Below are 27,611 nucleotides of genomic sequence, written 5' to 3' on the forward strand. Positions count from 1 at the left end.
TGAATTAAGTTGGACTTTTTCTGGAACATGAAATGGACTCTTGACATTTTGGAGAACAGGCGAATTTGTGTCATGTGTTACATGAAAGATTAAAAAAAAAAGAGTAAGAGCATAAAATTAATATAAAAAAGACTTGAATGAATGTCTCCCTCACAAACTCAGTTGGTAAAGGACTAGGACAAGGCAAGGTGGACTCAGATCCATTTGAACAAACCCCTAAAATCTATAATTATTTAGTGTGTAAGTAACTCATACAGTTGGATTTGTATGGAAGTCTGTTTCTGCCACTGACAAAAAAATAAAAAAAAATTAATACCACAATGCAACTGTGCAAACTGTGAGTTTTTTCTCAGAATTGTTTGATATAAATTTGCAATTGCAAGTTTTATAATCAGAATTACAAGATATAAACTCACAATTTCGGAAAAAAAAAGTCAGAATTGCGAGATGTAATATCTTTTTCTCTCTATTGCGAGTTTTTATCTCACAATTCTGACTTTTTTTCTCAGTTGCGAGTTTATCTCGGAATTCTGACTTTCTAACTTCTCTCAGAATTGCAAGATGAACTCACAATTGCAAAAAATACATAAATTCTATAAACTAATTTCTGACATTTTTTCTTGCAATTGCGAGTTTATATCCCACAATTCTAACTTTTTTTTCTTAGAATTGAATGGTATAAACTTGCAAGTGCAAAGATTTCTTTTAAGAATTGTGAGATAATAACTCGCAATTCTGATTTTTTTCTTGCAATTCTGACTTATTTTCTATTGCTAGAAAAAAGTCAGAGTTGTGAGTAATCTTGTAATTCTGACTTTATAACACTTTACAACACAATTGTGAGTCTGAAAGTCAAAATAACGAGATATAAACTTGCAGTTCTGATAAAAAAATGTCAAAATTGTGAGATAAAAAGTTGCAGTTACCCTAGTAACCACTAGTTATTCCCTGGCAACCACCCACAACATTGTGGTGGTGATTTGTAAGGGCAGAAAATGTTTAAATCTGACGGATGTTAAAACTGTTGGCATGAACTCAGCTTTCTTAGCGTTTCATGAATCATTGAAGACAATCTGTTACAAGGCCTCTCGGCGTTGGATTGAAAGTGCATCTACTGGCAGAGCATCTCAGTTTTAATTAGTTGCTTTCAGTTAAGCTTGATTTAAACACAAGTTTGGCGCTCAGGGAGTTTGTAAACGGTTTCTAAACTGTGCAGTTGGACACACTAAATAAGCCATCATCCTAAAATAAAAGCAACATTTCTCCATGAGCTCATCATCAGCAAGCACAATAAAGCGTTTAAATACATTTAACACAATATTTAGGGTCTCCGTGGCAACTGGATCAAAAACATGACATGTAGCTCAGACGCCAGACTGGAGCCCTGTTTTAGATTAGACCCGTGAACCTTTGCTTTTCCCCTGTAAAAACACCTTTCCATGAGTCCACGCTTCCTGTTCTGCAGTTTTGTAAAGGTCGCCCAGATGGTTGAATATGTGCAAGACTTGGTTCAAAAATATAATGAAGTCTCATTATTAAGCAGATACTTACTGTATGTTTGCAGAGGCTCTTGAGAGGATGATCATTGGAGGAACTCAATTACTTCGCTAAAAAACAATATGGTGAAGATGCTTTTGACTCTATACTGTAGATCAGCAAGAAGGATTCAAAAAAGCATCAACCCTTATATCTGGCTAACTGTATATCTATATAAGACTTTGTCATGCCTATTCTTCATCACATCAGTGCTTTCTACAGAATTCTGCTTTAATATTCAAATCTGAAACAGTTCAAATTCAGTAGTATCATAAATGCAACTGCACTGACACTGGTTGAGAACAAAGTCTCAATTGAGGAACTAAATTGAACTGGATTATGATACCAACCTAAGCTGAATGATTGTCTTCTGTAGAGCTGTTTTATATAAATTATTTTTTTTTTTATAATTGATGAGTTTAGAACATTAACATTAACAATATTTTTTTAAGTTTAAGATAAGTACCACAAAATTTAAATGTATTATATATTGAATTGCACATAATTCTTGATAAGACTATATATAAAATTCACATTATCACAGATTCTGCAATGGGTTCCCAAATGTTCATAAGTCTGGGAACCCCTTGCAGAATACGTATGTGAAATTTTTTATAATTTAAACAAAATTAGAGAGATCATACAAAATGCATGTTATTTTTTATTTAGTACTGTCCCGAGTAAGATATTTTACATCAAAATGTTAACATTTAGTTAATAAAAAAAATAAAAAAAAAAATATATATATAAAAATAACCCCATTCAAAAGTTTGTTCTTAATTGGTTCTTAATACTGTGTGTGGTTACCTGTATGATCTACGACTCTGGCCACTGACTCTGATATACGTTTTTTCTTTTGTGATTGTTGTTTGTCGTTGTTTGTTCTGAACAGTTAAACTGATCACTGTTCCTCAGAAAAATCCTCCAGGTCCTGCAGATTCTTCCATTTTCCAGCATCCTTTGCATATTTGAACCTTTTCCAGCAGTGACTGTATGATTTTGAGATGCATCTTTTCACACTGAGGATAACTGAGGGACTCCAACACAACTATTAAAAAAGGTTAAAAAATTCACTGATGCTCCAGAAGGAAACTGGGGGGTGAAAACTTTTGAACTATTTTTTTCTTATTTTGTTGAAATAGCATTTTTTTTTTCATTTAGTACTGCCCTTCAGAAGCAACAGAAGATACTTGCATGTTTCCTGGAAGACATATTAAGTACAAGTTTACTTGTTTTTTTCAAATTCAAAAAGTTTTCACCCCCTGGGTCTTATCCTGTTTCCTTAGTTGGAGCTAAACTCTGCAAAGCTGTGGCCCTCCAGGAATTGAGTTGGAGACCATTGCTCTATGGTATGGAACTGTAAAATTGGATCCCGCATTTACAAGAATGTGCAAAATCTTTCAGTTCTCTCTGTCTAAATGATTGGGACTACATCAAAGGCATTCTGACATCTACTGGTCTCAAGTGAGGAGGACACAGTGGGCTTCAGGTGGCCTGTTACAGGTAGCAGCTGATCGGCCTGGACGTGTTTTTCTTTTCTCTTTGAACACGGGACTATTCTGAGCCTGTCTGCTCACATATCAATTCTTCTGCCTCACTATTTCTGCCCTGCTGTAATGCAAGTTGATCCTCAGAGCCCATCACAGGATTCTAATGACCGCAGAGTGTCCTGACTGAAGATGTGCGGTTGATTCAGATCATTTATTTGGTGCCAGAATCCATTGCTGCATTAGCGGTATAATGATTTGATGTCCTCCAAACAATCTCAAAAGTCATTGTGGTGTCTTTCTAAAAATGTGACACAAACCTTGCTTTGAAATGCCATGTAAGGTTCTTTTGCACTGGTTCCACAAAGAACCTTTACCATCCATAGAACTTTCATTCCACAGAAGGTTCTTTACAGTGGAAAAAGTTTCTTAAGATGATTAAAATGTTTTTCAGTCTAAGAAAAAATTGTTCTTTTAAAAACTGTTCACTGAAAGTTTGTTTTGGGAACCAAAACTGGTTTCTCTATGACACTGCTGTGAGAACCCCCCTTTTGGAACCTTTATTTTTAAGATTGTTAATGCAAATTGAGGCAACACTATGGTACAGAGATGCATTCAGAATGTGATTCCAATCCAGGCTCATTAGAAAAACTGTGCCTGTAGCAACAGTTCTGCCAAATTCTATGACATTGCTTCTTGCACGTTTTGCAACAGTTTCTAATTATATTGTCCAGTGAGTGGCAGGAAAAGTTCTTTAAGTTTTATCCAAAACAGATGTGAATATGGCAACTTTTGCTATGTTGGTTGTTGCACGTATCGCAGCAATTCAGAATTTAAATGTCTGGTGAGTTGTGCTATAAGGTTAGTTCTCTTTTGCATTTGAAAGTAGCACACCACCTACACTAAATCCCACCCTAAACCCAACCGATAGTGTTAACATGTGATAAAAATGCATTTGCTGAAGTCTTTGAGTTCTTATATCGGGCTCGTACATCTGCCTCGCACTACAAGGCAATACTGTACCAGGTATGCTATCGAGCAAGTTTACTATGTCAGAAAAGCCATACATATGGTTTCGAGGAGGAGCTGCTTATGTGATGTAAATGTAAATATGTATTAGTTTAAAAATAATTTACTATGGTAAAGTGTATTGAAGTCATAACATAGTATTGTGCAAAAAAAATCTTAATTAATCGACAGTCAGTCTTTATTAATTGATTATTAATTGTGTTTACAGTGAGCCTGGTTTGTATAATTCAATACGTCAATGATAATGCAAAAAAATAAAAATCACTTTAATATTATATTAATTGAGCATTCCCCCTTAAAATGATCATTGCTGTTGTGGTAAAAATTTTTGTTAGTTATATTCACTAGAATATTATTTCTCAAAGTAAAAGAATGAAGCTTATAAGGCTAGCTGTATAATCATCTCTCCAAATGGTTATTCTCCAGAGTGCTTTGCCAAACTTTCATGAGTGTCCTAAGATAAATTTCCTTCTGGAAAGGTTCAGACAACCTCTAAGACGGCCCTCAGCTGCTCTGTCTCGCACTCTCACTTCTGTGTGAATTAATGACTTTCGTATGAGACGTTCACTGAGGCCACTTAGATAACACACTGTTTGGACTTCTGTCCATGACGGCTTCCTTTTGTTTTGGCAGTCTTTCGTGAAGCAGTGTCTTTACTGCAAGTGTGAGACACTGAGAGCGTGTTTGCACCTCGGGGAAAGGTTAAGCCCATAAGGGATGCTGGGAAATATTGTTTTCTGAGATTGCCATGCAACTAACAGGCGTAATGTCTGCTTATCAGATGGGGGTTCCTTCCTGGTTTTCTTTGTATAGGGTGGCAATTAAGTCCGTTACGTTCGGCTCCCAGCTTTCCCTCTGTTTCCTCACTGACATCAGCTTCCTTTTGTTTGGTTTGATAGCTGGAAGCTCTCTACAGCAACAACAGCAAACTGCACGCTTCATGTCTGGGATCTGTTTTTCTTGCAGTCATTTGCTAGCTGGCAGACTGCGTCTTATTGGACTGTATCCCTTAGAAATCAAATATAACATTTTTATGTAATAAAGGGTGTGGACTGTGACTTAAATTCATCAAATTGGCTCCAAACATAAAAACTAAATCATCATTAACAAGTTAACCATGATTGTCTCTGTAAACCTTATTGTTAAAAGTAATTAATTGTAATGAGTAGAAGAATAAAAAAGTGGTAATTCAGTCTTTCTCATTATGCATTTGAGTCACTGTGCATGATGGGAACTTAGCCCCACACAAGACCCGATGTGCATGCTATCCATCCTAAATAGTATTCCTAATTAAAACTAGTGTGTCCCAAATTGTATAATGTTAAAATGAGTATCCGAATGGTGCCCCAATGGTTTACTATTTCTGGTGGAAATTCAAAGTGCAGATCTGTGCACATTCTAATAGCTTTATTTTAATATTGCCCACAAACCACTGCGCGTTCATTCATAATGCCACTTGAAATGTATTAGTAGAAATAAATGGCATCTGAGGCAGAGGTATTACTGTAGGATATATTTAACATCACTGGAATTCCCATCAACACATTAAAGGGCAGACTTGATAGCATTTTAATAAGTGCTCTGCCACAGTGTGTGCACAATTTACTGGTGTTCTGTGGGTTAGTGCCGTCTAGCCGCAGTGGCCCTTTCCATTCTGTCAGATGGTGAAGTCATGGTATGTAAGTCTGCACAATGCAGATTCAGCTGAAAGAGCAAACGGAGGGACAGTGTGTGCTACCTTCCACTGCTCACTGTAGAGGAATGCCTCTACAGATGGACCTAATAGCTATTTTCTTCCATCCGTGAAGCCTGACATGCCAGCCGCTCAGTTATAGTTATTGACACATTTTAATTAAGCCTTCCAAGCAGACATACTACAATGACCACATATTATAGTTACTTTGGGTTTGGATGCAGTAGCTGCAATTGTGGCGAAACGGTTGCGTTTTTATGATGCTTTAACACAAGATTTTTCGTAATAAAATAATTCTGCTGAAAGTTTTTGGTTATGTTGGATTACCATACTAACATAGTATTATTTCTGCAGTATGCAGTATGTGTAGATGCATTGAAAAAATGGATAGTTTATTGTAAAAAACGGCATAAAAACAACATGAATACAAATTGTACAAGAACTTTGCACATGCATCTTGAATTTGATTTTTAAACAATTTTGCTTTTCATTTTTGTGGACACTGTTATTTTCATTGACAATTTTACATAACATTTGATTACCTTAATGGTCCGTTTACACAGAAGATGATAACTGTAATGATAACAGTTGTACTAAATTGGGGAAAAGTCCACAAAAAACTACAATGGTTATGACACAGAGGAATGATAACATTGGAATCACTTTCAGAATGTTTTTTTTTTGTTGATGTACAAAAAACATTGACAGCCAATCAGAATCCATCAAACTTTAAAGCATTTAAAGTAACAGAACGTTATGAGCCATTGGAGTGGACGACTGGACGCTAATATAATAGACCTTACAGTTCATCAATAAATGGAATTTATGTCATTAATTACTCCCCCTTATGTTGTTCCATACCTGTAAGACCTCCGTTCATCTTTGGAACACAAATAAAGACATTTTTGATGCATTCTGACCCTCCTATAGACAGCAAGGATCCTTACACGATCAAGGCTCAGAAACATAGCAAGGACATTGTTAAAATAATCCATGTGACATCAGTGGTTCAACAGTGATTTTTAGGAACTATAAGAACATTTTTGTGCGCAAAGAAAAACAAAAATAACGACTTTATATAACTATTAGTCTCCTCTGCATCACCATATAGTGCCATTTTGGATAGTATCACATATGCAAAGAATGTAGGTGCACAGATACGTTGTTTACATCGTTTACACTTTGATCTGAATGTAAACAATGTATCCGGGTGCATACGCGAGTAATTAATGACAAACTTTTTAAGCAAATATTATTTAATTTCGAACATATCGATAAAAATGCCACATCTTCAGAAGGAAGTGACTCAACTTAAAATCAGTTTGGCTGTCTTATGGTATGCAGATCACATGATTTGACAACTTTTTAATGAAGTGAGACCATTATATCTTAATCAGGTGCATTAAACAAATCCAAACCAGTCGTGTTCAGCTGTGTCCGTTGTAGTGCCTATGCAGAGCCTGCTCTCACACTCATATAAATAAAAGTGACTGGGGAGGTGTGGTCTGATACACAACTATGTTCGGCTTCTGGCTGCTGGAATGCAGTGTATGCGAGTGTTAGCGCGTCTGTCTCCAGAAGGAGTTCATCTAACACTCACATGACAAGAGCTGACACATCCCCTCACTTAGACCACCACTAGCAAAACAGTGTCCTAAAAACACACCCGGCACTCAGATCTGGCCTCACTACAACTGCCATCATGCCTCATAATGCAGACTGATTTGTCTGTCTCACAACAGAAGTGGATATTTGACTGCAGGTTTATAACAGTATTAATGATGTGTATACATAAGGAACAAGAGGGAAGGAAGGACTTTATGGGAGCACTGAAATATTCAGGTAACTGCAGAGATACGTCCACTACTGCCCGTGTTTCTTAATGTTTAAGCTTTTGCACCGTCGGACTTAGTGCCTTTAGATTTTTCCTGCAATACGGAGTTCAGTTTTAGCCTACTCCTCATGCTAAGCTATCGTATAGTCACATCTTGTTTGTGTTATTCCGTCTAAAGACTCTTATTTTGAAGTTTATTCGGTTCTGTGGTTTTTGTGTTTGTTTCCTGTTTCCTCAGTTCCCTTGGTTACTAAAACACTTTTTTTTTTTTCTGTAGTGAAAGATTGAGTTCACCTGTGTCTAGTTTAGATTTTTGTTATTCCATGTTGGCTTTTTATCTTGAGTTGTCATTTGTTGTCTTTGCATTTGTTTGAAAAGCTGTTGCGGTTTTCCCAGAGTGGACTGCATTCGTTGTTTATTCATTGAAACTTCTTCAACTAGATCCAAGCCTTAACTTTTCCCTTGTACAATTGTTGCACAAAGGCCTACGACTTTTCATGGTGTTGTCCTTTATGAAGCTTGACAGCAGGAGTGAACAATATGTATTGTCTACGATACAAATGTAACTCAATTTGCAAAAAACTAAACAAACATGTCTTGAGATTGCAAGCTCTCACTGTGGGATACAGAATGCAGTTAGATTGTAAAAATTCTATGTATAATATGGTGGGTTTTTGTCCGTTATATTCCTGTTCGATATAGTTAAGCAATATCACACGAGCACAAATGCTGTTATGCCCAAATAAGCATGATTGCAAAATGGGATATTGATTTTATTCAAGAATACAATATTGTAAGTTACATTGTAGACATTTAGTTGTGAATCAATGATTCGGTGATCCATTTATGAGTCACTTGCTTCATTCTTGAACGAATCAGCTGTTTGAACAAACAGTTCGAATGATTCAATGACTCACTCATTATGACACCTGCTTGTGGTTTTTGTTTCATATTTACAAGCATAATTTCCTGAAAAATGCATTCATCTCATATCATTATTTATGAAGTTGTAATTGCATTGCAACATTATCTAAATGCTAATTTAGATATAGCTTTTGTGCTTCTTCTGCAGTGCAAGAATACTGATTTAATTTGATTAATCACAGCCTATACTGCCCTACAAAGCAAAAACTACGCAGAGTGCAGAACTGAGAAAAATGACTTAAAAGTTATCCTGTCATCCAGCCTAAGTAGTTACTGTACAAACAACTACCATTTTTCTCCAAAATGACACACATTTCAGATAAGATGTTTTGTCACATAACAAAGGATGCCTTGAATGTCATGAAAATGACAATAGCAAATTTTTGACCAAAAATGCAGTTACTGCCTTTTTGCTTTGTAAGTGTTATACTGCATCTAATAAGATTTGAAAAAAAAAATGCCTTTGTAAACATAAAAATGCCCTTGGAGATCAATTAAATGTGGCAAACATCGACCCTTAAGGGTGAAGGTTTTCTTTTTTAAAGGTAGCCTAAGTAAGTCAGTTTCTATTAATGCTGTGAACTAACGGCTTTACAGAATAAGAAGACTATGAAAAGTACAAAAACACACTTAAGCAAAATATTGTCTAATTATAATAGCTGACAAAAATTCCAGAAATGATTGAGATATAATGTTTTGTCCTCTGGTTAGCTTCTACTTTTGTTGTGTAGAATAGAGCAGCTTGAACATTCTGCTAAATTTCTCCTTCTGTGCTCAACACGAGAAGGAAATCATATAATAATGATTCCTTTGAAAGAAAGGGATATAAAAAGAGCAAAAGAAAATCTACAAATATGCTTGTCTTTTCCTTTATACCACTAGACATTAACTCACCACAAAATCAAGGGGATGTCCCGTCCCAAAGAAAAATATGTTCTGGAGTAAAATGAGTCTAGTACTACCACAGCAATCCTACCATGACTGCTTTCATGTGCTTTCAAGGCATATTCATATGCAAAGAGAAAGGACATGATTTCATTTTCAGCACATATTAGGAACATTTAGACATTTTGTATCTAATGAAATATTCACAGACTGTGGAGGGCTTTTCTATGTGGTGTTAGGTTTATTGTGCTTATGTTTTGTGGCGTCTTTAAAGTGTGTTTATTATCTCGAGGAAGTGCAGGGGCTTTGAAATGTTATAAGGGAGTTCACTAAAAATACACACCAGTGGAGTTTGTTGCCAGGGTAGCGACATGTCCCCAACTGCCTGCAAAAGAGCACCTCTGTCCTGTTCACGGTTCAGCAGGGCAATGCTGCAAGATAAACAGTTTTTTCTATGCTCTCTGCAAAAGCACACGGCTGGCAGTCTGGTTAAATCAGCTGTTATCTCCATTCAACAGTAAGATTCTGGGGATGGATTATCCGATGTATCTGACGTCAAACCGCCGTTAAGATGTAACCAATACTGGCTCTGCTTTTTTCATTCCTGTCAAAAAAAATAAGACATTTCATTTTCTGTTGTTGTTGATGTACTTTTATAATGTATCAGATTACGAACATTTGAAGGAGTGGGTTTCTGCAGTGTGTGTGGCCTCCTGCTTCAGGCAGTAGTATAGTATGGCAGCCTAAATTGCAGTGGATTAACAAAAAAAAAAAAAAAAAAAAAAGAAAAAAATGATTTTTGTATTGTTTTTTTTCCTGGCAATGACGTCAATGAGTGTCAAAGATAAAGACATTTAAATATATATAAAAAAAAAATAAATAAAGCAGGCGTATATTCTTAGTAGTTAGGGTTTGTATTTATTTTTTGTATTTATGTATTTCTTCGTATTTATGGTTTTAAAAAACTTTTATACAATTTTTTTATCAATAGTAATATACAGTCTTATCTTAATCAATAGTAATATGCAAAGTTATATATATATATATATATATATATATATTCTTATATATATATATATATATATATATATATATATATATATATATATATATATATATATATATATATATATTCTTTATATATTTTCTTCTACCTGTATAATGAATTAGATATTCATATTTTATGTATAGCATACTTTTTGGTGTATCATATGACATTTTTCCTCTGTGAACAAACCTTGCATTTTCATAACAAATCACATTTTCATAATTTCATATTGGCCGCATCACATGACTTTAATTTGGCAGAAAAAAAGTATTTATTTTAGTTAATTTTTATACATTTATTTTATTTTCCAAGAAATGACAATGAAAGAAAAAAAAAAAAAAAAAGATTCTCATGACCAAGTCTTATAAATTTTTTTTCTTTAAAATATTAAAATGAATAGACATTTTATTCCTTTTTTCAGATTTCACCATGAGTGAGGAGACTGAAGTTTGGGTGTAGCTGTTCAGTGGAGCAAGATATCACAAACGCAGTGTCTATAATCCCGCAAAATAGACGATGGGTGAAGCCGAAGATGAGAAGAACCAGTCAGGACGACTATTTGAGAACTTTGTTCAGGCCACTGACTGTAAAAGCACCCTGCAGGCCTTCAATATCATGTGCGGTTACCTTGAGCTTGACCCTCTGGAGCACAGCAGCTTCTACAGCGGCCTGAAGAGCACGGTGACCAGCTGGAAAGCCAAAGCCCTTTGGAGTAAGCTGGACAAGAGAGCCAGCCACAAAGAGTACAAGAAAGGCAAAGCGTGCGAGGGCATTAAGGTAAGCTTGCAAAAAGCCAAGACAATAACAATACTGGAATATGTTATGACGATTAAATGAGCTGGCAAATCCTTTGTTAAGATCTTTATAAACCAAACATTAAGGTGGTTTATAGACTCCATCTCAGATTTGCCCTGATCTTGGGCAATGATTTTTGTATGCTATGACATCATTATATATATAACATCTTGGACACATGTTGTTCATCATATGAGTGCTCTCTGACTCTTTTTTTGTAGTTTAATTGTGGTTTGTGGTGAGGCAAACATCTACTATTGCTCATACTATAACACATAAAGTAAGTCACACACCCTGCGCTATTGTGAACTGATAATGAATTGTGTGGATTTTCTCATGACAAATTGATTTGTTGTTGCCAGAACACCCAATAACAACTGCACAGCACCAGCTTATTAGCATCCACCCAATCATTGAACTATCAAAGCATCAAGTGTAAAGGGATAGTTTACCCAAAAATGGCATCATTCTTTCACCCTCATGTCACATAAGCTCAGTATGTGAGTTTTACATGCAAGAACAAATCTCATTGTTTCATGCATATCGAGCACAGACATTTCAGCTTATGTTTACCATAGATTAATAGAAATCAGAAAGCTCGGATTCGTATGGATTACTGGTAACACTTTTGTTTTAGGGACCAAATGTCATATTAACTTGTTGCTCATTAGCCTGCGTATTTTTAACACACTGGCTGTTTATAAGGACTTATTCTGTGTGACCATATTCTATGTACCTAATCCTATCCATTACCTAAACTTTACAACTACCTTACTTACTAATAATAAGCAGCAGATTAAGAGTTTATTGAGGCAAAAGTCAGAGTTAATGGTTTATTAATAGCGAGAGTTGAACCTTAAAAATAAAGTGTGACTTGATTACTTTTACAATGTTTATTTTAGTGCTACAACGACGCGTCGATGTCATCGATTAAGTCGACTACAAAAATACGTCGACGTGCGTTAAATGCGTCGACGCATCACACTGTTTGTTTACATCTCGCGTAATGGCATACTGGGAATGGAGAAAGTTGCATTCTATCACAAAAACAGAGACTATTGTTATCAAAAGTATGGGAATACTTTAAACAGAGGACAAATAAAATTGCCCTTTGTTCCCTTTGCAAAACCGATATGGTGTACCGCAGCAGCACAACTGCGATGAGCGAGCACCTCAGAGGAAAACATCTTTGCGCTCTCCGGTGTTACGGTTTAACTGGTTACCGTGTGATCTGGCTACCAACTTCCTGGTTCAGGTCTGATATTCTTGCTCTTGCAGCATTCTGAAAAGTTGAGTTTTTTTTAATTCGATGCGGTGCGGTCGCGCCTGGAAAAAACTTATTGCGTGCCTACATTGGAAATAACGAACTTGAGCGCACAAAAGACGTGATATGTGAACGGCCCCTTAAAAAACAGCGCGCCGCGAGACAACATTCACAAACCACAGAGCTACCCCGAATCAGCTCCAGATCTCTGGAAACCATGCTAAACCATAGCAGAATGTGACTACATTTTATGGTTTGTGATGCTAAAGAACATTTCATGACGTCTCAGACAACTGTAAATTTATGGCTACTGTGGTTTAATTATAAACGCTATAATAAACTAATATTTGCCTCTTTATTATTTTATACTGTAAAAACTTCAACCACATTGTTTGAAAATGAATAAAGGTTGAAATATTATATTAGAAGTTGTACTTATATATTTTTTGTAAAGTTATCCAAAGGATTCATTAGCTAATTAAGAAAATATTCGTTAGATTAGTCGACAGAAAAAATAATCGTTAGTTGCAGCTCTAGTTTATTTAGTTTTTGAACTTTGGTTGTGTTGGATGAGTGGATGGATTTAGTTTTTCTGAAGTTAAACAGATGTCTTTGGAAAGACATGAGGGTTGAATAAATGCTGAATTATCACTTTTTTGGAAGAACTATGCTTTTAACTTGAGTCACAATATCCCTATGCATAGCTGCAGACAAATTTTCATATGTTTCATACACAAATACAGTATATCGCAAAATTATAAAGAGAGTACAAATTCCTGTACATTTCCAAACCTCTTTAGCCCCTTTCACACTGCACGTCGGACCCGCAATATTCCCGTAACATTGCCTGGTCGCCTTCTGTGTGAAAGCAACCACGTCCCGGAATTGATTACCGAATCGAACCCGGGTCGGGGACATAGTAACATTGCGGTAATCGATCCGGAACGAGCGCTGTGTGAACAAAAGCCAGATCTAATTCCGTATCGAAGTGATGACGCACGTTATCGCGCGACTTTTTTACCGGCTGTTTTGAAGGAAGATCAACATTCGCGACGAAAACATATGTGCAAACTGTAATGAAGCAGAGATCAGTTAGTTCCTCACTTTCCGCGCTGACGCAGAGATCGTTTGCTTGCTTCAGTTAAAGTATAACGTGCCAAGCGTTGTCGACTCGTACATTACACGTCACGCGCTGATGTCACGTGTCGTTACGGGATCTTCAAGGGTTGTGTGTGAAAGCACGCACATATACCGGGTCATCACTGGCAGTGTGAAAGTGCCAAATCTAGCGACCAGGGAACAATTCCAGGAACACTTTACCCCTGTATTTGCCGGAATGGCAGTGTGAAAGGGGCTTTTGTCTTGTTCATTATGAGACCCCCCCCCACACACACACACACACACTTTAAAAGGCAGCAAGGAATCAAGCTCAGCTTATTGTTAGTGAGTGTTTGAAGTGTTTCAAAGAGAGCATGATTTAACAAGTTCACTTAATAGGTGTAATAAACAGCCCACTCACATTTCTGATGTATAGGAGCGTAATTATGCTGCTCTCTTTAGAGTGTAATTTACCTCTTTGTAATAAAGATGCTAATTATATACAGTAATCCTGACGAAGGGCTGTTCTGCACACTTTAATCAAAGCAAGAACAGTGTTGCCTAATGGCACTGGTTCAGACAAGCCAGGTATGCTGAAAATGATTCATATGAGTATTTAAATACACAAATTAAGCATTGGCCCCGTACTGGTTAGAATTAAAAGGTTTCTTTTCTCTGTTTCCTTCGCCTTTCATCAGACAAACTGCTTGTTGCATCTCAAACTCACGCCATTGGTTGAGTCAGAGGCTGACTTTTTGAATTGCTGAAACAGATAGCAATGTTTTAAAAGCAAGAGAGAGCGTCTTCTCTCATCTGGAAGCCAACCTTCAAATGGCTTACTTAGTTGATTCTGCACATTAAACAGGCATTGGAAAGTTGTTTTAAGATCCTGATGAATAACAGACCATCTGTCCCTTCATCCAGTTGTGACTTGAGTTGAGTTGGGAAATGAAAAGGTTTGGTTTAGGAAGAGTGTCACGATATCACTGCTCACCAGCCTCAATCTGTCCATCAGATTCACAGTCATCCAGGATATGAGCTCATTCTCTCTTTATCAACCCGTGGGACAACTCTTTTATTGTTTTATACTGGCTTTATTACCATTGCAGAGAACACAGAGGCTTAATCTAAAAGTTTAGACATTCAATGCAAATAAATATGCTAAAATAATTTTAAAACAGGCAGTGGGTTTTAGTAATTCATGCAGTGATGTTTTTTATTCCTGTATAATTCTGATTAACATATTTAAATGATGTTATTGTTTATTGATTACCACACAGGTTTCAGGAATGGTTGATTCAGTTTATACACAAGTTTAGATGTTTCTTTTATATTACTGTCACTTGTTTTATATGATTATATTTTTGAAGTAATAATAACTTGAAGGAAGTCTCTTGTGCTCACCAAGGCTGCATTTATTTGATCAAAAATATAGCAAAAGCTGCTGTTAAACGATAAATCTTGATTATCGCTTCCAAAAGAAAAGTTTTTGTTTACATAATATGCATGTTTGTGCTGTGTATATTTATATAATACATACACATACAGTATATGTATATTTTGAAAATATTTACATGCATATATATATATATTTATATTAATATAATTTATATTATATATAAATATATTTGATATATAAACATAACATATTTTTCTGAAATATATGTATTTGTGTGTATTTATATAAACATAAATATACACAGCACACACACATATTATCAAAACAAAAACGTTTATTTTGGAGGCAGTTTAATTAATCGTTGGACAGCACTAGTTATAAATGATAAATTATGACTATATAACTATAAACATAAAACAATATAATTCTGTTTTAATATATTTTAAAATGTAATTCTTTTGATGAGCATTTATTTGAAATAGAAATCTTTTGCAAGAATGTAAAAGCAATTACTCATTAATCATATTTAATCAGTTGCGTACTTATTGAATAAAAGAATTAATTTCTGTGAATTTCAAAACATATATTAGGGTTTTAAACGTTAGTTTGTTATAGCACAATGCAGTTTTTATTAACGCTTGATCTGTTTCACAGAACGACTCTTAAATGGATTTCCACATATCATTGTGCAGCAGTTAAATAAAGTTGACACAAAAAGTGTCTTTTAAATTCTTCTCATAAATTTTTGGGCTGTGTTTCACGGGTGGTGTAGTGGTTTCACCACCGGATTTTGTGGTAAATACTTTGGAGCCGTTCCTCAGTCAGAGCAGTGTGAGCTCCTGACCCAGACTCTGTGAGCTCATGCGAAGAGGCACTGTTTTCCAGATTGGGGAAGTCAAGTTCTTCTCTTTGTGAATGTTAGAGCATGTGCGCAGTCTGCTAGACATATGCTTACAGCTGTGACTTTGTGACTCATGACTACGTGGACAATATAAACAAATCATACAATGGCATTATTCGCTAACACTCATTATCAGGACTTTTGTTCCATTACATTAGAGGATTTTTATTCTCATACTCATACAGGCCCGAATGCTTTTGAATCTGGGCTGCTCTCCTGGTGGTCTGCTTCAGTCCATCGAGCAGCTTTCTCTAGTGGTGTGATGTCTAACTGAGCAAACTGTTGAAGCAAACTGTGATCACATTGTGTGCTAGGAGCAGGATAAGTATTTGTGTCTGGGTTTAAGTTATTGGTCCTGCAGTGAGGTGGTCTCTGTACCACTGGGCTTTGTGTAAAGTGACTGTTGGTTCAACACATACCGTGGCTTTCACCAGGAAGTGTCATCTGACAGGCTATGCTGCCACTTCCTGTCCTGCAGACTTTTCCATGAGATAAAAGATGCTGAACCAGCCTGAAGTGGAAGTGGTGTGATGAGACTTTACAGTGATTGTCTGGATTTTATATATGGAGGACAGATATATATATACAAATTTATCACTCCAAGGTTGTTCTTTTATATATTAGGAAATTAAATATTCACAGTCAGAATTAATTGAATTAGTTATAATCTTTAGTTTAAAATATAATAATATGAATTTATATACAATTAATTTTAAATTAATTTCAAAAATAATTTATAAAAATATTAATTTCAAAATAAAATAATATAATTTAATATACAATTATTTTAATTATAACTAATTAGTATTATAAATATCTTAGATTTTTATACAAAATTTTGATAATGATTATTGAGATACAATAAAGGGTCGTTCACACACAGAACAAATATTTACGCCTAAAACGCAAGATGCAACATTATTTTTTTTATGAAAAGTTCAGCTTTTGCATGAAACTTTAAATGTTTCTTGCTTTTTTTAGAGGATTTTTTCTGTCCATTTTCCTTTTTTTTTCTGCAAACTGACAACTATTTGAAAAGATTTTTGAGATCTCCTCTGAAAGTCTTCTAAATTCTTTTCCTCAAGTAAAAATTCCATTTGATTTCATTAGGAAAATCCTGATTTCATTAGAAAACATATTCGTGTTTTAATCATTTGTTATTTGTCTTTACTATGGGCAACCAAAAAAAAAAAAAAAAAAATCAAGATTTCAAGCACCCACTGATGGACAGGAAACTGCTTCATGCTGACTCAACAGGAAACCTCGCCTCTGGACTACTGCTCTGCTCGGTTTCAGGGTGGGGATGAGCAGAAACAAAAGAGTTATCATTATGTTCATATCTGCTCTGACTGACTGAGCGTTTCATTAGTCTGTGGTGATGGTAAATCCTCTCCCTGGCGTGGTTGTGTGGCTCTCTGTCTTTTCTGAACAGGCTGCCTTTGTTCATTCTCTTTGGCTTTTAGTTAAGATGAAGTCAGAAGACAGAAACTGTGCACCTGGCCTGTCAGTCTGTGCTGGTGGTAACTGGTCCAGCCAGTGTAATCAAAGGCAGCAGTGCAGAGACAGACCTGTCCAGACCACCTGCATCTGCCAGCGTCATACTGTACCTGCAGCACTGATGAATAACAGATCTTCCCTCAGCCATTTAATACTTGCTTGTTTTCTCTGAACGCATTCCTCCAAACGCAATACTTTCTCCACTACTTCCACTCACTGCTGTTGATACTTTCAGCATCGTTACTCACAAACACACTCCTGTTAATACCTGCAATCTTATTACTTCAAATATACAATTTATTTTGATTCTTTCAACCCTTTTACTCACAAATGCACCAAACTCTCCTACTGATACTTTTAATCTTGTTACCTAAAATACTCAATTGTTGTTGATATTTTCAACTCTGTTACTCAGAAAACACACACAGTCAATATTGATACTTACAACCCTTTTATTCACAAATACACAAACACACTTTTTTTATACCTGCAATTGTGTTACTTCAAATACACAATTTATATTGATTCTTTCAACTCTGTTATACTCACAAATTCACAAAAACATTCTTACTGATATGTTTAACCTAGTTACTTAAAAATACACAGTTGCTGTTTATTGTTTTCAACTCTGTTACTCAAAACAGACATATAAATAATACTTTCAACCCTGTTATTCACAAATACGCAATCACATTTAACTTTATACAGTACCTGCAAACTTGTTACTAAAATGCACAATTTCTACTGATCCTCTGTTACTCAAACACACACAGATACTGAAACATTCAACCCTGTTATTCAAAAATACAAACATGGACCCCCATTGGTACATTCAACCCTGTTACAATAAAATAAAAATTTTGTTGCTCAAAGTACACACACATTCCTATTTCAACCCTGTTATTCACACACACAAATATATTTGTAAGTAACAGGGTTGAAACACACACTAAGCGTAGAATGTCTTAGTCTCTGTCTTATTTTTTATTAATGAAAGCTGAAGGCCTTTTAATGAAATTATCTGTGCTTCTAGCCGGCTGAGATATGTGAATAGCCACAACTGACACAGAGCCAGGGACAACTATCCACACAGGCATTGAGGTCTACATAAACATGATAAGATCCAGGATCAGGAGGGGCTGAAAGCTGAGCGTATCACAATATTGATCACAGCACAGTCAGAGAGTCTTTGCCGTACACACTGTGACAGGAAACGCTAGCTGCCCTCACTGCTGCTTCCTTATTTTGAGGTCAATTAACCATCCTGAAGTTGGCCATGTGTGTGGGAAATCATAGGAGGGGTAGGAAATGAATAGATCAAGTAGAAAAAAAAACACATTTTACCATCTGGGCTGAAAATGAGCTAAAGCTTTGCATGATGTGAGTCCAACGCGGGGCTCTTTTCTGTGACTCAAGAATAGATTTGTGTAAAGATCATCGCTCCACATAAAAAGTGATCTCTCATCACCAAACCAGAGAGGATGAAGTCATACCCACAGCAGGCAATCTCAGACATGTCCCAGAAACCTGACGTCTTGACTTCATGCATTCATACTAGCCTGATGCATGAATCATGCCTTTGATATGACAGCACTGTAAATATGAATTAATGCTGATGAAATCACACATGCGCCTCCAGTTATTGGCACTGGTTGCGATGTGGTGCTTGGATAAACATTTGCATTAGTGCTTCCTTTTGTTTGAGCTTCTCTGCTAAGATTTTCTGCTTTCTAGGATACTTACTGAAAGAATGGGCGAGAGCTGTTTGCTCACCGAAGAGTAAAATAGGCTCCTTGAATTTAAATAAAGAAAAATACACAAAGTATTATAAGGTCCTAGAGAGGAAGCGCTGTCTTAGACATCTGTATTGCCTTCTTTTATATGTATTTGTGGAATTTAAAAATGATTGAAAACAAACGTCACCCATTTGTTCTGTTCTTCCTCTGTTCTTTAAATGAAAATAGTGACCTGATTCTCTGAATTTCTGATTGTAACTTTCAGTGCTTGATTATTGGAGGAGGCCCCTGCGGCTTGCGGACTGCCATCGAGTTAGCTTTCCTCGGAGCCAAAGTGGTGGTTATAGAGAAGAGAGATACATTCTCCAGGAACAACGTCCTACATCTCTGGCCTTACACCATTCATGACCTCAGGGCCTTAGGAGCCAAGAAGTTCTATGGAAAGTTCTGTGCTGGAGCAATAGACCACATCAGTGAGTTCTGAAGCTACTCCCCATTCTCTGTGTTCATTTAATCATATTATAAGCAACCTATCATAACTTCCTTGTTTAAAGCAGTGGTCATTTTTAAGTTCCTCACTGACTGCCCTTCTTTTTTCTATATATGCAGTATATTTGACCTTCGTTGTGTTTATCTACAGTGATATATCTCCCAAAAATCTACACTGTAGACCCTAATAAGTTGAGTCTACTCAAATTATTTGAGAAAACTCATTCACTCACTATAGTTATCATAATTAACATAAACTAAATGCATTGTTAATTTAAATAAAAATGGAATAAAAATAATTTTGAGTTGCCAACTAATTGAAATACATTTAAAAACATTTGCAGTGCTATCATTACTAGCTGGAATGAGAAATAAACTAAATTACTAAAATAACTTATAATAAGTCACTTCAATAAATAAATGACAAAGCATTATATTTTTACAAAAAAATAATTGCTAGAAATGAAAAAAAATGAAAATGGAAAATATAAAAATAATAACAATAATTGTAATTAATCCTATTAAAAAAATACTTAAAAAGCTATTTAAGTAAAATTAACTTAAGGGGCAAGTAAACTCAGATTTATAATTTATATATTGTTTAATTTACAAATATTGAATGGGCAAAAAATCATTAAAACAAGCTAATGCCTCACATCAACAATTATACAATTATTATTATAATTATTAATAATTGTTAATTATTATTATACATACTTTTTTTTTGGGAATACAAAAGAAAAAGCTGTTCTTTCCCTCATTTCATACAGAAAATGTAGATGGCAACCAGTCACTGTCAAGACTTACACTTCCTCACACAAAGCTATCATTTCGCTTTACAGGATTCAGAATTTATCCCTTTATTCATATGAACTACTTTTATGTTGTTTTAATGTCGTTTTAGGAACTTGACGGTTTCATTTTGTGGAAAAGAGACGATGATAGAATTTCCATTTTTAGATGAACCATCCAAAAATTTGACTGTTGGTTCAACAAATACCATCCTGCCACTCTAATGACCATATTTCTGTTCTCACATCTGTTAGTTCTGCTGGTGGGTGTTTTTATAAGTGAGGCAGTGTTAGCGTGACTGTGAGGCTAATGGTTCTTGCTCTGGCTGGGTTTGGCAGGCATTCGGCAGCTCCAGCTCATGCTCCTGAAGATCGCTCTGCTTCTGGGAGTGGAGTTTCACGTAAATGTGGAGTTCATCAAGCTGGTGGAGCCTCCAGAGGACCAGGAGAATGAGGGTGAGACCGACGGCTCCAGATGCAGACTAGACGTCAGTCCAAAGTTTGGACACACCTACTCAGTGTTTATTATTGCTGCTTCTAGAATAGTAAACATTTACATTTGGCAGACGCTTTCATTCAAAAGTGACTTGCATTGCATTCAAAGTACACATTTGACATTTTTATCAGTTCTTGCTTTCCCTGGGAACTGAACCCATGACCTTTGTGTAGCTAGCGCCAAGCTTTGCTGTTTTTGGCTCCTGAAAAGAAGATAACAACGCTATAAAAACAACACACATGCTAAAATAAGGTTATGTAGCCATCACGAAATTATATTTTATAAATTTGCTTCTTCCGAGTAGCTGCCCTATGTTTGGATGATAGGTTTTAAACCTTTATGATCCATTTGTGAGCCCCCCCCCCCCCCCCTTTGTAAAAGTTATGTATATGGTAAAATACTAATATTATAAATATGTGTATTCTATTAAAATAATTGAATAATTAAAAAATGAATAAATAATGAGAGTAAAATAACAGTAAAATTATTTGGTTTCTGATTAGTGTTTAGAAAGCAGAATGAACCAAAATAATGTTTAAGTAAATTAATAGAGTAGAAGTCTTTAAAGAAACAATTTGTAAAATAAGTGTCAAATAAAGATGGAAGAGATGTGTTTTTGGCCGATTCTTGAAGATGGCTAAGAACTCAGGATTTCATTCAAACTAAACACTTTTTAAATGTCTTCTTTGTTAATTAAGAAACATGCATTCAATACATTCAGTCAAGTGTGTCCAAACTTTTCACTGGTATTATAAACACTATTCAGTATGCTTTCTAAGCCTGTTTATAACCAGCATGCATGCTCATATATCCCACTACTTTGATTTAATTCACTTCATATCCCATAGTTTTATTAGACACCACATAAGCTTGAGTATTGAAATGTTAATCTGTGCTCATCTTGAAGAATCTGGGTTCTTTTGATTTTGCTGTCTCTGTATTACAACATTTTCTTTGGAGCGGTCTAAGGTTTCCTGGGCTGGTCTGTCATTACCAGGAAGATGAAGGGATGCAGTGCTTCCTGCCTCACCATAATAGCTGTTTCCATGACAACCAAACAACACCTGCAGAGTTGTTAATGCAACTTTAGTGCCCGTGGAAAAGTGTTCAGATCCACTTCACTCTCCCCTCCCGCATCCAAATGTCATTTTATGACTACATCGCATGCATGGCGTTCACCCGTTACACACCGCTCTGCTATCTAGTTTCAAAAGATTTTTAAAGATCAGAGAAATGAAGAAACTGATTGGTTGATCTTGATAATTAGAAACACAACTCAAAGGTCTAAGGAGTGTGTTTCCATATGTGGCCACTTTGGTCATCTATGGTGGAACAACATTGCGTAAGCTTCTCCCCTAGACTTCTAGACCATTACCAATCTATCTTTCTCCCTTCAACAGCAATGACAACAGGCAGATAAAAACAAAAGTGCTTTCTAAATTAAGAATGTGTGCTTGCTGTGACCCTGTACTATGGCCTTGAGCGAGACTCATGGTCCTGGATATAGTTGAGTTGGATCTCAAGTTCTCAACTTGTGTGAAACAGTTTTTGTTTATTTTGCTTTAAAGTTGCACACGAAACGTTTGACATTGATGGTTGGCCATTATTAATAATAGCTGAAAGACTTGCTGTGACTGTATGTTTCTGGAATGCATAGTGTTCTTGGCACGATTGCATAATGCATACACGAGTAACATTACCTAGTCTTGTTGAAATATGTAGCTGTTAGAATTTTTTTTTTTTTTTCATTTTACAAATTATTTCAATTTAAAACAACCCGCGGTTCACTTACAGCAAGAACCGTTTGTCAGAAGTGAACTTTGGTGAAGTGGCTTGAAATATTTTAAAGATCCACCCAACTCCTGTCCTCCCTGGAGGAAAAAATATTGCTTAGATGTTGCTTGGGAGATTTTATGAGTTCCCAGTTATGCATCAACTCTCAGATGCTTCTGAGATTCCTTAGGAGAAATAAAAATAGAAACAGCAGAGTCAATTGTTGGCATGCTGTAAAAATATAGAGCTATAAAATGAATGTGGATAACAGCTCAGATAATTACGTTTTTGGAGTTTGAGTCATTATTAATATCAAGATTAGAGTAAACATACTAAGATTACTAGAGTTGTTTTCTTAGTAGAGTCATCTGAAATATGTCTATTTTTATTTCTCCTAACCAATGAGTCAATGCCTAGCATGCAGTAAGAGTACAGAGCTATTAAATTAAAGTGGTAGCAACTCAGATAATTAAGTACTTTGTTATATGAGAAATGTTTGTGTTCATATTTAAAACTCAGATGTCTTCAGAATTTGACATTATGCCAAATCGTAGTACTGTTTGAGACACTGTGGAGATCTTCTCTTAATCTCAAGAGAACTAGTGTCATTTTCTCGTTAGAAATGTCTGAAAATCTCATTGGTCTCTAGGAGATATTAAAAAGATTTCAATTGTGATTTTGTTTCCGCAGGGCCGGGCTGGAGGGCAGAGATCCGTCCCGCGGATCACCCTGTGGCTGACTTCGACTTTGATGTGGTGGTGGGAGCTGATGGGAGACGAAACTCTTTAGAAGGTATGAGCTCAAGATGATGCAATCGCTGCTTTTGAGAAATAAAATGTAAAATCTGCCTTGCTGAATTATATATATTATGTAGACTAAAATAAACACACATGCAAACCTCTGTTTGCACAGTAACTAAGAGGCTATATTAATCTTTGCTCTATGATTACAAACTGTTCTAGCAGTTACTAAATTTACACCTGCCTAAAATATGATAGCATGTACTTACCCTCAGGACATCCAAGATGTAGATCAGTTTGTTTCTTCATCTAAACAGATTTGGGAAAATTGAGCATTATATAATTTGCTCATCAATGGATCCTGTGCAGTGAATGGGTGCCATCAGAATGAGAGTGCAAACAGCTGATAAAATCATCACTAAAATACACAAGTAATCCATTATTGTGATGACTCTCATTCTGATTGCACCCATCTGAAGAACATCAATTGGTAAAGAAGTGATCCAAACTTCCAAATCTATTCCAATGGAGAAACAAACTCATCTGCATCTTGAATGGTACTTTTCAGCAAAATTTCATTTTGGGTGAACTATTCCTTTAAACAGCACTGATAAAACTTCTTCAGATATTATCCAAAACCTCTCGTTGTTACACTCTTTATCTCATTAAAACCTTAGCAACTCTTAAAATTTGGCCCATGCTCTTGGCTGAAGTTTCTAGAATGCATTGTTTCATCCAAGAAGGTTATTAAGCCATAAAATCAAGTTCTGCTGTGTAAAGTGATACTGCATGATGTCACCAGCCGCCCACCGGTTACACATGAGATCAGCGAGTCAACATGTGGTCTTGAGGAGCTCTCAGGGTTTCTGAACACTTTTCAGCTGATGATGTGTGTCCGTTGGACTCTGTTTTCCAGGTTCGTCATCTTTTCACTTATCCCTAATCAGATGCTATTTCCAAAAAAGGCCATTTGTGGGCCCTTCCAAACTATGAGATGTTAGCTCATTGCCCAGTTATGAGTAACTTCAGGGAAAAAGAAACCCAGCTTGTTTTGGACATTAATTGAGCTAGTTTAGGACGTCTAGGGAAAGTTAAATTTATCCCAGTCTGAGACAGAGCAGTGGTCAGACGAAAGCAGCTGAATTTTGGCCGAACAACGCAGATGACGAAGAGGAGAACTGATGTCTTAGTGAGTTAACAACATGGCAGTCATGGAACAGTTCATGCTCTTAATCAAATCTATGTCTGTTTGTAAAGAAGCTCTGTAGAGACTCATGCATTATTTTGCAGGATGAGAAAGCAAAGCCAATTCTCCACGACCCAAGCCAACCCACTCAACAGCCATTAAAAATTAACAGCTTGTGCTGTTTTTGTAAAATTTGCCAGGCCGGGGTGAACTTATTTGGCTAATGCATAAAGGCACTTTTTGTTTCTTTTTTTGTAGGCCTCTAACACATCTTAATCAGGCATGATGAAATAAAAATCTCATCCCATCTCAATCAGGGAGCAGACATTCTATCGAGACAGGGTCTGAGGCCTGGGGAATGGAGGCTCCACCCCAAGGTGGTGGAGCTCTTTTGGAAGGAGTTCGGCCAGGCAGAAGTGGATCTATTTGCATCACAGGAAATGTCACACTGTCTGCTCTGGTTCTCCCTCATGCATCCAACTCCTTGAAGTGGAAACCTTTCACTTTCTTGGTGCAATCAATCACTGCAAGACACCGTCACCTGCCCAGTAGGTTCAGTTCTGAAGTTTCTACAGGAGTGATTCTCCTCAGGGTTATCTACCTCCTGGTCAGTCATTGGGGAAATACCAGTTAGTTACATGTTTCCTCCGTGCATCAGCGCATCAAGGTGCTTTTGAGGGACCTGACAGTGGTTTTGTAGGCTCTGTGCAAAGCTCCCTTCGAAGATACCTCTGACAAGCTCTTCACACTTGAGACAATATTCTTACTCATTATATCCTTGCAGGCACTCTCTGTATCGTTCACTGGAGTTTACCTGAGACCTGGGTATGTCCCTAAAGTGCCCACTTCCTCACCGGCTCCAACTGTACACCAAGCCTTTTGTCCTCCTCCCTTCCAGGAAGCAGGCCAGGAAAGATGCAATCTGCTCTGTCTAGTGCAAGCACTGGATGCTTAAGTTCACAGAGCTGACTAGTGGCGAAAGGCAGATCAGTTATACGTTTGCTGTGGTCCACCTGAGAAAGGGTGGGTGGTCGAGAGGAGACCATCACACTGGCCTCTGAGTCCTGTCACATATACCTACCCCAGGGTCCCAAGTCCTCTCATCTTCATTTTCTTGACAGATATACACCAGACTGGGAGTTGCTTGTATGGCACAGTGGGTATTCTCGTTCCCTAAGCATTCAACACAGCTGGAGTCCTGAATGGGAACACCTGGAGGTCCTGAAGGGAACGGGACACTGCGTCTCCCTGCCATACTCCCTTCATCCCTGCAGGCACTCACTTCTGCAGAAGCTAACATGCGTGCTTGCTGGATGAACCTTTATGTTTCATGGTTGCTCATGTCACCCTGCTTCTGACGTCTCACTTCTCTATTGGACTGATTTCACACATGCTTCAGAACGTGGTCTCGCCTCGGGTGTTCCCAAAGTGTTAAACTCAGCAATTTTGTTCCCTTCGGGGAACCATGGTTAGATACTTAACCTTGGGATGTTTTCAATGATCAACTGCAAAATTCTGTTTATTTGTGAAAAAGGTAAAAATGTTTAGAAAATATTTTCAAACATATTACATTCGTGTGGACGAGGTAATGTTTTTTTTTTTAAGTTTTAGTTCAAAATAAGAATTACTGGTCACATCCAAGTCACATTTATTTACATAGCTCTTTATACTATACAGATTATCTCAATGTTGTAAAATGTATAAATTAAAAAAAAAAATTTATATAGCTCTATATAGCTCTATATAGCTCTATATAGGACAATAGTGTCATAATTCAGCTCAATTTAGCTCAGTGTTGTTTCAGTTTAGTTTAGTAAGTGTTGATGTTGTAAAGTTTGTGTCATTATCTAGCTCAATTCAGTTCAAATCGTCTCATTCAATAGTGTCATTACAAGTTAAACTGATAATATTACTGAATATTAATTGTCTTAAATATATTTTTCTTTTAAATATAATATAAAATTATATTAAATATCTTCAGATGTTTTAACTGAGCTTCTGTGAACCAAAAATAATGGCTTGTAACACTGGTGGGGTGGCATTATTGTGCTGCATTAGTTTTCCTCTATCAAACTCAAGAAACGAATGCAACATTATAAACTTCTGAACTCTTTTCCCCTTGTCTCCCCTCCTTCTTCTTTCTCTCTTTCTCTCTTTCTCAGGGTTCAGGAGGAAGGAATTTCGTGGCAAACTGGCCATCGCCATAACAGCAAACTTTATCAACAGAAACACCACCGCTGAGGCAAAGGTCGAGGAGATAAGTGGAGTTGCCTTCATCTTCAACCAGAAATTCTTTCAGGATCTCAGACAGGAAACCGGTGAGCAATATGCGCCACATCAGCCACTAAAAATACACCACATTAGTCTAAACTAAGCATCCAGCTCCCTGGATAATAAAGAAAATCTCCCAACACTCTCAGCTATGTACTTTCACCTCTTCCCGGCATTTCCCGCGATGTTTTTCATAAGCATGTCAGTGTTATCTGCAGTTAGGAGCGGCCATATATCAGTTATCATCTTGCTCTGATTTGTCACGTAAATGTTATCCTCCGGGGATTATGGGCTTCCTCCCTTCAAACACTTACGTATGCTTTGTATACCTGTCGTGACTCGTACCCCTCTGAAACTGAATTCCTTTAAAATCCTCTATTAAACTCACTCTGACCTCATGAGGTTCGTTTTGTCATATCACAGGCATGAAGATGGTGAAGATGAATATCTCTGACAGATTTAAGTAATACCACAATGTTGTCTCTTTCGTAGGAATTGATCTAGAGAACATTGTCTACTACAAAGACAACACACATTACTTTGTCATGACAGCTAAGAAGCAGAGCCTGTTGGACAAAGGTGTCATCATTCATGTGAGTCGGTTTGCTTTACTTTGTGGCAAGTGTCGAGAGAACTATTTTTCTCGGCTTCCTGCAAGATGGAGAGACCAGACACCTAAAAACACAACAAGAGTCCAGAGGCTTATAAACACTCCTAAGGAGCACATATTTATTAGGGG

The 27,611-nt window shown here is 36.5% G+C and overlaps 1 protein-coding gene across 22 annotated transcripts in view; it reads left to right on the forward strand.

Moving 5' to 3' along the window:
- The window catches only part of mical2a (microtubule associated monooxygenase, calponin and LIM domain containing 2a), a 55,227-nt gene that overhangs the window by 3,142 nt on the left and 24,474 nt on the right, over window positions 1-27,611 (forward strand). For 21 of the 22 annotated variants that reach the window (XR_008154514.1, XR_008154512.1, XR_008154513.1 and 18 more), the window contains exons 2-7: window positions 10,858-11,213; window positions 19,392-19,599; window positions 20,746-20,862; window positions 23,366-23,467; window positions 26,764-26,919; window positions 27,365-27,465. Coding sequence is in view for 19 of the 22 variants with exons in the window: in XM_052561317.1 (XP_052417277.1) it covers window positions 10,953-11,213; window positions 19,392-19,599; window positions 20,746-20,862; window positions 23,366-23,467; window positions 26,764-26,919; window positions 27,365-27,465 (945 nt within the window). In the remaining 3 variants the exon portion in view is untranslated. Of the gene's footprint in view, window positions 1-7,405; window positions 7,588-10,857; window positions 11,214-19,391; window positions 19,600-20,745; window positions 20,863-23,365; window positions 23,468-26,763; window positions 26,920-27,364; window positions 27,466-27,611 lie in introns of those variants that run through there. The other variant, XM_052561318.1, reaches the window with a different exon arrangement.

This window comes from Carassius gibelio, chromosome B7 (genome assembly GCF_023724105.1).
Source record: "Carassius gibelio isolate Cgi1373 ecotype wild population from Czech Republic chromosome B7, carGib1.2-hapl.c, whole genome shotgun sequence".
Lineage (NCBI taxonomy): Eukaryota > Metazoa > Chordata > Actinopteri > Cypriniformes > Cyprinidae > Carassius > Carassius gibelio.